Here is a 12,313-nt window from a genome sequence, read left to right as displayed (position 1 = left end):
AAGAGTTATTGTGTTGCCAGGTCGAATTTGTGATTTAATCATTAACTGTATTATTGATTGTGGGAGTCAAGCAAATTTAATGGATTATGCAACTTGGTTAAAATTGAAAACTATTATTCCTACTGCTAATTAGATTCAGTGGATAATGTTAAATTATTTTCTTTTTCTGGTGACAAAAGATTTAGAGTTATTGGTTCTAAGAATATTAGTTTAATAATAGCTTCAGAGCACTTTCATATAGAGTTATATGTTATTAAGCAGTTACATGCTGAAGTAATATTAGGATTGCCATTTCTTTGGCGCTTCGGAGCAATAATTGATTTCAAGAAGCAAAATATCACATTATCAAGTGATAAGGGAGTTCAATCCAGGCCCGTAGCCAGGAATTCTTAGTAGGGGGGGCGAAGTCAATCCCAGAGAGGGCAAATTTTTAATATATTGTGTCGCATTGGCAAATATAGGAGGGTGCACATAGGCACTTGCCCCCCTCCCCCAAAAGCTATAAGTAACAGGAAAGGGATGATATCTTGAAACTGCAACAAACAAAAAAGTTCGAGCAACATCAAATAACAATATTTCGATAATGATCTTTCCGGACTGCCAAAGAATACAAAGATAAAGTCCAGTCGGGAGGGACTGTATCTATTTGATATTTACAGGTCGATAATGTTAATAGACTATTAATATATACCAATAGCTTTGAGCACCTCTGCAGAGCTGATTAAAGGAGTCCTTTTCCTTTATAAATCGTACTTCATAATGTTTCCCTCTAGTTTCGGGTATGAAAAAATTTTACGCACAAAGGAATCTAATGAGAATCCAACAACACCATTGTGTTGTGTTATGCAAGAAAAATTGCACTAATAAAATAATAATGGTTACATATAATCTACATTTTGATAATTGTGTAAAAATTTGTATTTTTTTCTTTTTTTGTACTTGCTAAAACATTAAAACATGGGTCCCTTAGTCCACCACGGATTCTATTTGCTTCAAAGGGGAGACTCTTGCATCACTACGGACAATGTTTGCCTACTAATGACATTAACCATTTTGCAAAATATTGTGTGAATTGTATTATTTTGTTGTTTGAAATACATGTGTTTCACACCTGACAAACAAATAGGGATCCCTTAATTGATCAATGACTTCTTGGATGACATTGTCATCATTAATATTTCATATTAGGATTCATAGAGATAAATTATGTATCCTTTTTACATTAATAATAGTATGATATGAAACCAAACAATACAAGGGGCCTCGTTCGCCATACCCGATCCCCACGGCACGAGGTCTGTGGGCCGCTTATCGCCACCACTTGATGAGCAAAAGCGTACAAACCTCAAATATCAGTTTTTTTATGCTGATGTCTGCCAGTCATAGAATGGCGCCATGGCATTTTCTTTAACACATTTTCTATTTCATTTAGACCGTTTTGGCCCCAAAGCTATGGTTCTGAACTTGGACTATAAGAATAACAAATATTGCGAGCGAAGCGAGCAAGGAAATTTTACGAAAATTTGAAATCAAGGGGGGCAATTTACCCTCTCTGCCCCCCGTGAGTTCCCTTGTCCGTCTGGAAGAAAAACAAATTCCATCTTGAGTATCCACTATTCTTAGATTCTGCTAGTCTTGTTTTTTTTGTTTTCACTGAAATGTTTGCCCCCCCCAGAAAGACTTCCATTCAAGGTTGAGGGGGATAATGCCCCCTGCCCCGTGTGGTTGCAGCACTGTTTGTGATTGCCTCTTTATCAATTTCACGTCATCACTCATTGTGGCGATTAGCTAGAAGTGGCAGAAAAGCAACGCTAAGTAACAAAAATTAAATATCCATTCCCTCTCTCTACTGTATGAATCACTATTACCAAATGGTAGACTTGGGAAACAAATATTATTAAGTAGTTCAAACTTCATAGCAACACATCCAAGAAAAACATCCAAACACATTAGGCACCTTTAATACAAGACTACTCAAAATGTCACAACTGTTCTAGATACTGAAAGTTACGAAACCATTTCCCGAAGTCTGAATCAGGGAGGGATTTCCCCCCTAATCCTAGTACGACATTATTCGGAATCCCACACACCTCAATAAATCACAAAATCAATAAGTGTCTTTGTTATGTTGCTAGAGTAATAGAGGATATAATTGTAAAGATTAGTGAGAATTCCAGGTAGGTATGTGTTCTATATTTTTCACAGGGGGGGCAAAGCAGGGTCTCAGGGGGGCAGTTGCCCCCCTGCCCCCTCTAGCTACGGGCCTGGTTCAATCTAATTATGTTTTAGAAACGACTGACATATCCCCTTCATGTTCTCTTCAAAGTAACTTTGTAACATTTGCTAAGAATTCTGAGGAAGAACAGGATGAAAACTACTTAGCATCAGAAACCGATCTTAAAGCTTCATTAGCTGATAATAGTTTGTTGATTGCTACTGATGAAATGTATGATTTATTTTTTAAGTTATTGTTAAGTTTCAGAACATTGTTTTCTGATAAACCAAGGCAAGCTAAAGTAGAGCCTTACGAGATTAAATTAAATGCAACAGAAACAATTGTGGCTCCCATATATCCTATACCTATAGCTCGAAGATATGATTTGGAGAAGGAACTCACTAAATTGAAGTCTTGGGGAGTCATTCAAGAATCGGCTTCACCTTATTTAAATCCGCTACATATAGTATCAAAAGCTGGTGGACAGTGGCGGCCAGTTGTTGATTTTCGTCGTTTAAATAAACATGTGATATCTCCTCTTGTTCGTGTGGAACCAATTAATGAACTTCTTTAAAGATTCCAAGGAGCTACAGTGTTTTCAACCTTGGATTTATCATCAGGTTATTTCCAAATTCCACTTACAGAGTGCTCTTACAAGTGTACGACATTTTCATACAGAGGCCGACAGTACGTTTTTAAATTCTTGCCGTTTGGCATAATGTCAGCTGTATCTGTTTTTGTGGAAAGAATGAATCAGATTTTTAATCCATATCTTGAAATATGTGCTAGAGACACTTCATAAGGTAAATATGTCTGTAAAATTGTCTAAGTGCAAGTTCATTAGGACTGAAATTAAATTTCTATGACATATAATATCTGGAACCGAAATAAAAGTAGATCCAGAGAGCAATAAGGCAATCTCCGAATTCCCAGTTCCAAAATGTAAGAAGGATGTTCGTCGATTTCTGGGTTTGGCTAACTGTAGGAGAAAATTTGAGCGAAATTTTGCAACTGCTGCTGCTCCTTTGTATCAATTACTGAAAGGAAACTCAAACTGGTGCTGGATGGAAGATCATCTGCAGTCCTTTTAATAACGTAAAGAAATTAATCTTATCATCTTCATCATTAGGACAACCTCATTTTAATAAGGAATTCTGTATTAATGTCGATGGTTCTAAGATCGGCGTAGGAGCAGTACTTTGGCAACCTGATGAAGATGGAAATGTAAATGTCATTCAGTATGTCAGTCACACTTTGAAAGGAGTTGAAACCACGTACAGTACACATGAAATAGAATGCCTTGCTATTCTTTATGCCGTGGAAAAGTTTACAGTGTATATTACTGGAAGGTATTTTACAATCTACAATGACCACAAATCGTTGTGCTGACTTGAATCAGTAAGGACACTGAACTCTAGCTTGAACCGATGGGCACTTAAGCTACAATCATACAACTTTACAATCGAACATGTATCTGGTTCTCAAAATCCAGTTGCTGATACGTTAAGTCGTTATCCAATTAGTAAATCACCAGTGACTACAATTAAAGAAATGTATGTAAATCACATAATCTCTGATATAGAACCCAATTTCTGGCAAAGTGCACAAGAGAAAGATCTGCTTTGTTTGTCATTAAGAAGAAAATTGGAGTCTCAAGAAGTAAAGCTGATAATTAAAAGGAAGTATTCCGTTCATGATGGCATACTATTTTGCAAACCTTATGTAGATGATGATTGGAAGATAATAGTTCCTAGTGCTTTAATTGGAGATGTTTTGTATAAACAGCATGATTTAAAGGGACATTTCGGCTATTTTAAAATTTATGATTTTTGTAAAATGTTTTATTTAGCCTAAAATGCGTAAAAGTATTAAGGACTATTTAAGAAACTGTCTTTCATGTGCAAGGGATAAAAATTTCAAAGGAAGAATTACATGTGTATTCAACCAAACCTCACTACTTACTTTCAGCCGACTTAATTGGTCCATTACCTTTGTCTAAAGGTTTCCAACATATATTAGTCATTGTAGATGTAATGAGTAAATTTGTGACGGTTTATTGTCTTCGACGTGCAACCTCAAAGGAAATAATTAACAAGTTTGGAATTTACTTTAATCATTACCCAAAGTGTAAGGTAATTCTCACTGACAATGGTTCGCAATTTAAGTCAACTGAATTTAAAAGTTATTTGGATTCTGTGAGTGTTAAACATGTGTTAACTTCACCATATGCACCTTTTGCCAATCCTGTCGAACGTTACAATAAAGAGCTGGTGAGACTATTGAGAATGTTTTGTAAGTATAACCATAAACTTTGGTTTAATTATGTGAATATTGTCATTCATCTATTGAATAATTCAAAATCGGAAACAACCGGTTTCACACCATCTGAACTTTTTATGCATGTTGATTATCACGTTGAAATAACAGACAAAATAAGTTGGCCAGATGACTTGAAACATTTACCCTGGAAGACAAAGTGTATAATGGCTGAAGCAAATATAAAACAGAAAAACCAAAAGATTAAAAGGGATCTTAATGAACTTAAGCATCCGATAAAATCTGGTGACCTGGTTCTTGTTAGAAACCATCTTAAAAGCAAAGCTATTAGTGATAGCATTCACAAATTTTTCAGCTTATATGTACGTCCTTATCAAGCCAAGGAACTTCAGAATAACCAAGCACATTTAATATCATTGTCGATGCCAGCAAAGGAACAAAAGCAGAACTTAACAAATCTTAAACTTTTCAATTGTACAGAAGAAAAGAGAAGAGAGCTATTGAAAGCAAAAAATGTGTAACCCAAATGATTTCTGTGTATAATGTTGTGTTTATTTTCTGTGTTCTCAATTAAATATTTGTGTATATTTATGCAAGTCATAAATTTTGCTTCTTTGTATAAAGAGAGTATGACAAAGAAAATTGCCTAAATTATGTATGAATGGCATGCTTGAATGCAAATATTTGTATTGTGTTAGTGTTTGTAGAAAGCAGTTTGTAATCTGCCCCTTTTATTGTAAATTTTCTTCTTGTTCGACAATTTAATGTATATTGAATAATTGACTCACGCAGAAAATGTTTCCTAAGAGAGGGGATTATATTGTGACAAGCACAATAGTTACAATGTTGTGTTATGTTGAGTTATGATGAGTTAATAATGTGAATTTATGAACGTACGTGTTCAAAATGAAACAAATGACTATCGAATATAGTAAACAGTTTGTAAAAAGTTATGTACCATATCTAAAGCCCCTGCACAGGGGGACAGTACTGGCGGCTAGAAGTGTCAGCCAGTGAAATGGCCGGACAGTAGGCTTACACACGAGGACAGTAATGGCTTCCATTAGTGGCAGCCAGGAGCCAGTTTTTTGTGTGGACGTGGTGAGTGCAACAGTCAGAGGATGTGTGAGAACATGGAGGAGGTTGATGAAGAGTTCGAGGAAGCTGTTGATGAGGCTGAAAGTGATATTGTACATTGTTTAAGTGAAGAGCTTCAAGAAATAGTAACAAAAAAGAGGGTGTGCTGGGTTAAAGACTGGGTGTGTCGTAGAGATCAGCTGGGAGCTTCGGCTACAATACTGCGGGAACTTGCCGAGGAGGATCCTCTGGAATACAAGAGAATTATGAGAATAGAGTGTGGGGCAATTTAACGAACTGTGTAATTTAATTGAACATAAAATATCAAAAACAGATACGCTAATGAGAAACGCAGTTCCTGCCCGTCGAAAACTAGAGGTTGCCTTACGATTTTTAGCTACTGGTGACAGTTACCAAACTCTAGCAATCATGTTTCGAATACCAGCCAACACCATTTCTAGTTTTATGCCAGAAGTACTTACAGCAATAACGACAGCATTACAAGAATATATGAAGGTAAGATCTCACAATTATTGCTTGCTAACTTGTTAATTTATAGTATAGGGTAGTAGAAAAATCAAGACTGGGCCTGTCTTTTGTATCATGTAATAAACATTTGTAAAGAGAGTAGCAAATTCTTATTGAGTTGAAAGGAAATAAGTGCAGAAATGTGCACATCTTTTAGGGGTTGTCACTTCCAACAACTATGCTAACCATAAAAGAGGTGATTAAAAAAAAATATGAATTTTCGTTAGTACAATTTATTATGAAATGTAATGTTAATTATAATGATTTGTAAAGTACACAGAACAAAATTTGTTTGTCAGGTAATGTCATTTCAATGCAAATGTCTGTAAACAAAATCTCCTTCAGCTATAAATTCGTTTTGAATACTATCGTCGTCATCAGAATTACCGACGTAGGACGAGGCTCCAGATAACATCGGAGAAGGTGAAGGTCGTGGGGATTCCAATAATTGCAATCTCTCTTTTGTTAGCATAGATTGAATCTTGTCTTGGCAAGTAAGTCGGTTCCTCATGGGAAGGTCCCTCAACTGAGCTGCAACATATTTTCCAAATACGTCAACCTCGTCGGGCTGGACTTTGTTTGAAGTTGACGGGCGACTCTCAGTTATTTTTTGTAATTTTGCAATCCCACCCTCAACTTTACATAAGCTGCTTACATGCCGTTTTTTGGTATTAGGTGTGTGAAAAGTAGGCACAACTGGGGGTTGTGATGAGTCCTCTTCAATCAATTTGTCGACATTCTGTTCACTGTCAACAGTTTGATTTTCAGATTCGCCAATTTCTTCATCCTTCCCATCATCTTTAGCGCTGGTAGTTGGTGTAACCTGAAATTAAAAGATAACCAATAATTTACCAAACTCACAACTCTCTATGTTTGTGTAAATGTGTTTGTACGCACTTGCAAATTTTAGTTTGTAACTAATACAGTATTTCTTTTTTAGGTTCCGCAAACATCGGAGGAATGGGTGGAAATACAACAAAATTTTGAAACAAAATGGCATTTTCCTCTATGTTGTGGTGCTATTGACGGAAAGCATGTGGCCATAAAACGTCCGTCTGGGAGTTGCTCTGAGTTTTACAACTACAAAGGAGGTTACAGCGTTATACTTTTGGCATTGGTAGATGCTGATTGTAAATTTATATACATAGATGTGGGAACCAATGGAAGAGCCAATGACGCAAGTGTATTCCGGTTGTCCTCGCTTAAATCAGCTATAGACAATAGTAAGCTAAATTTTCCTAATGACTACTTTATTTTGGGGGATGACGCGTTCCCTTTGTCACCGAACTTAATGAAGCCCTTTTCGAAAAGAAATTTGACATTATTGGAACGTATATTCAACTATCGTTTATCGCGTGCATGCAGAGTGGTGGAAAACGCGTTTGGTATAATGGCAGCAAGATTTAGAATCTTTGGAAAAGATATCGAAGTTGATTTAGAAACTGTAGATCTGATTGTACAATGTACATGTACTCTCCACAACTGGTTGCGAACAACGTCACCAGCAACGTACTTTGAAAGAGGATGGGTTGACCATGAAGACATTGACACAGGAGTTTTTCACCCCGGCCAGTGGCGTTCCACTGGGACAGAACTACCGTCATTGAGAGGAGATCGCTCGACAAACACATATTCGAAAAGAGCTTCGGAAACAAGAAAGAAACTGGCTGAGTACTTCAGCGGAGAAGGACGAGTGTCTTGGCAGATGAAGGCTATTGGCATGTAATAAGTGGCACAGCAAATGTACTTAGGCCCTACATTGTTGTTGACGAACTCTGTAAAAATCAAATGTTCTTAATATCTTACTAGTGTTATTGGTCAGTAAATCACAAAATTAGTTTAAAATGTTAATAGTTGATAACACTAACAAGATTGCAAAATGTTTTAAAACACAATGGGTCCGTAATCTTTTGATATAGTCTAGTATCTTATTAAATTACATATTCAGCTGATTGCTGTTTTTTTTAAATAGTTGTTATTATACTTTTTCTCCTTATGTTTACAAATATGTTTGTTGATTCGGTTTCTATTTTGGCAACTAAGAAATTATATGACGTAACCTCTAGACAGGTGACAATTAATTGAATACCTATTTACCTTGGCACACAGTTTTGACCTAACACACTCTTACTTAAGGATTAAAAAATCAAACTTACCAAATTCGATGTTGACTTCCTCGTGATGACCACATCTCTCAAGAAACTGTCGGCTGCAGTGAACCATGGTAGTTTCGGTACGTAGACGTCGTCAGTGCCCCCTCCACTTGCTTTTGATTCACTCACTTTCAGGAGTTCACCTCTGTAGGTGGCCTTTATAGCCTTTATACGGGCTCTCAAAAAACTCAAGTCGGGAACTGCAACCCCTACTCCTATTAATTCACCCTTTAACTTTATCATTGAACTCTCCCTCTTTGTCTTGTTGGCATAATCAGAATGACGAACGTTCCATAGTAGTTCATAGTTTATGTAAGTTTCTAAAAATGTACCGATATTGTCCGCACTCCATTTTACACTAGCAGTTGGTTTTGTCTTCGCTTCTTCAGATTTTGAACACATTTCCAGAGTGAAATTTCGCAACGAAAGTAAATACGAAAGTAATCACAAAAGTAGTTCTTCCCTCAACAGAGTCTAGCGCTCTACTGGCGGCCAGTACCTTTACAGACACGTCCAATAATGGCTGCCACTAGGTCACGTGACCCTGTTACTGGCCCTCTGGCATCCACTAAACTCAAACATGTTTGAGTTTGGTGGCTGCCAGTAGCCTACTGGACGTTGAAGCGGAAGTACCCCTGCACACGGGGACAGTAGAGGGATATTTAGTAGCGGCCATTACTGGCTAGTACTACTGGCTGCCACTACTGTCCCCGTGTGCAGGGGGCTTAAGTTATGAATACAAGAAATATTAATATTGGAATCTAGTTTTATGTTGATAAAAATGTGTAGGTTTCAAATTGCTCCTCCTGGATGTGGTTCGTCCTTCCTGTTCATATGCACACATCACCCTGGATACTGTAGTTCGTGAGACGTCACAAAGTGTTGAAGTTTTGGACACGGATGCACCTGCTAGATGCACCCCTACGATCTGCCCTCTTTTGAAGTCGGATATGTCCCCCATTATACCGCTCTACACACACAATTTGACGTTCACTGATGAACCTCTTCTACTGGAGTGACTACCAAGGACCCGCAAACGTGACTCACTGCCCATAAGTACGATTTCAACTACCAGATGGCTCCGGTGAGTCCCGCGAACATCCCAGGCTATTTGCGCAGGTGTTTCAGTTTCAATGTCCAATACCTGAACATTCTAATGGGTTTTGTCCAATACCTGTACATTCTAATTGGTTTTGTTCCACAACAAGACCGATACCTTTTTTTTCTCACACATTTTAATTTTTTCCAAGTTGTGTATTGTTTCATTTCAATACGGAACTCGGACCCTATTTAAATTCATCTGGAAAAAAGGTTTCCTTGGACTGTATTTAAATTGAGCCAAAAAAAAAAGGTTCTTGGACCTTTAACAACCCTGTTTGTGGGTAACCTACCTCAACACCCCTATTTGCCTTTATGGCATGGTGCAATGCAAAGGGAAGCCAGCGTGGTGACAGAGAACATTAATTGGTTTACTTTCATTCTCACCCATGAAGTTCCTGGGTTCCAGTCCTGACCTACGTATATATGTTTTCTTTATGAGTGTCTCCCCATAAATTATTGATTGATTTGCTTTACTTCGCTTTTTGTGCCAACTTTGACTAATTTGCGAGGATAGGGATGAGTGATGATATGATGAAATTGATGAATGAACACTCACAAACATCCACGCCCATGCTGGGATTCGAACTCGGGACCCCTGGTGTCATAGCATGATGTGCTAACCACACCGCCATGGAGGCCGGATCCCCATAATTGAAAAGTGACTAACATTACTTTTAACATTGTGAATATTAACAGTTTACATTGATGAGATGATTTGGTTGCACACCAGAGCAACAACTTCAAGCAACTTTATTGGTGTCTGTGATGTAATCATTAACATTTTACACAAATGTGTAATATAAATTAACATTAATATACCAGAAGCAAGTAACTGATTACTAGAGCCACATATTTATGGTGAATAAAAGATGAATATTTTGGAATAGAAATTTGGCATATTTCAGGATCAACAGGGGTATATAAAATGGCATTTCAGTGTTAAAATGGTGAATAAAAACCTACATTTGATTTAAAAACTATACTTATTACACAAAATTAAAATTTCACTCCTAATAGCACCTGTATATAGTTATCAAAGTATTAATTTTATTTCTATGTAAAAGAGTCCATTCTTGCTTTTAGATATTTACATCAGAATTAATAAATTTTCCATGATTTGCATAACTCATGGGATAAACCAGACATCACAAGGTATCGGGTATCGGGTTGGTAAATAAACCCTAAATTTCATGTTTTAAGGGTTTATCTTGCATTTTGCAGTTCATTTCGCATCATTTCATGACAAAGCATGGTAGCAAAATGCACCTCACACAGCTTGCAAAAACATGACAAATTAACACTAACATAAACATAAAAGAAGTTAATGTACATCTATTAATCCATGGTTTTTAAACTGCCTGTATTCATTGTAACAGTAACAGCATCACAAATAAGATTCTCACGAACCACCTGCAAAATTCTGTTCACTAGGCCACTCTTCACTTAACATGTATGTTATTGCATGGTAGCTTGAGGTGCCTGTGTACCACGAGGCACCTAAAGTAAAGAGACGTGTGAGTTAAATACATTTCACGAGGTGGCAGGTGTAAAACCAGCATGAGTTAAATACAACTCACGTGGCAGTTAATGTGTTAAAGTAAAGAAGCTGCAGAATAGAAATTCATTCTACTCAACCTATGAACATGAATTCAACTTTTATATTGTCATTTACAATCATTCTGATCTGGTAGATAAGTATATTTATATGTTTCTTTCTAATCAAATATTTCCTTAGAATGTAGATTAAATTAATATTAAGTTCTTTAAATATAACATAATGATTACCTATGCAGTACCCGGTGAGAATGAAGGTAATACAGGGCTGATACCAAATCGCACGCTATGCCTCTCACGCTGTTTTCTGACAAGAAGCCTTCCTTCTCAAGTACATCATAGAGCTCCTTCTCGGCATATTCAGTGACAACAACAATCTGTAAAAATTGCAGGGGTGTTCAAATCAAACAGAACACATTTGGACACATAGAACAGACTTTTCATTTCTTAATGGCAGATTCCATTGTCACGGGTGGGACACGCAGACTACATTTTTCATACTAAAGTAACTATTCCACCGATAGTTAAGCAATATTTTATTTTATAGTTTCTGTGCAATGAAACAAGAAACTTAGTACTGCTGAATAAACATAACTACCCTTAAAATACTTTCCAAGATTTGAATCTATACTAAGTGAACACTTTGTGTCACGGGTGGGACAGACGAAACACTGTCTCTTCACTTAATAAGAAATTTAATTTAATTTCTGTGAATTTTCAACTTATGGAAAATAAAGTATTTAAGACAAAGATACAAGGTAATTGACCTTTGAATATTTTAGTGGAGTTGAGGGGGGAAATGTAACAGTTAAAGGAGAAATTAATTGTTTTTTGGTGTCACTGGTGGGGACAATAGAAAACAAAATAAATCAAAAAGTTCAAATAAACGAAAAATATGTAAAACACCTTCTACCATAATTATGTACCAGGTGTGCCGGTTAATAATTTTTAATTTCGTTGCTGGAAGCAAGGGTTGGTGCACAGTCTCAACTGTTACGTCAGTGTGTTGCCAGGAGAGTACCTGTCAAAATGCCGTGGATGTGCAACCGAGTGCAAGTGATCGTGATATTGGGTTTGTGTGGGAAACATGTTGACGTTCAAACCAAATAAGGAGCATGTGCGGCACATCCTGCATTTCTTATTCAATCAAAAGAAAAACGTGAGTGAAAGCCATCGTATCCTTGTGGAAACGTACGGTGACAATGTCATAATGCAAGACGCATGTGTGCATTGGTTTCGACGATTCAAAAGTGGTGATTTCCACTTGAAAGACAAAGATTGCCCGGGCCAGCCGAAAAAATTCCAAGACACTGAATTGCAAGCACTGTTGGACGAGGACGATACGCAAACGCAACTACAAGTGGCAGAGAAGTTAAATGTTGGGTCGCCAAACCATATCTGATCGTCT

At 37.0% G+C, this 12,313-nt stretch overlaps 1 protein-coding gene across 1 annotated transcript in view; it reads right to left on the bottom strand.

The window, feature by feature from the left end:
• fu (STKc_STK36 domain-containing protein fused) overlaps positions 1-12,313 on the bottom strand; it is a 120,991-nt gene that overhangs the window by 79,537 nt on the left and 29,141 nt on the right. The window contains exon 3 of the mRNA XM_083126179.1: positions 11,137-11,282. Coding sequence (XP_082982305.1) covers positions 11,137-11,282 — 146 coding nt within the window. The remainder of the gene's footprint in view (positions 1-11,136; positions 11,283-12,313) is intronic.

Source organism: Lepisma saccharinum, chromosome 7 (genome assembly GCF_977018435.1).
Source record: "Lepisma saccharinum chromosome 7, izLepSacc3.1, whole genome shotgun sequence".
In the NCBI taxonomy this organism is placed as follows: Eukaryota; Metazoa; Arthropoda; class Insecta; order Zygentoma; family Lepismatidae; genus Lepisma; species Lepisma saccharinum.
The sequence above is the reverse complement of the archived record's forward strand: the minus strand, read 5'-3'. Positions and strand labels throughout refer to the sequence as shown.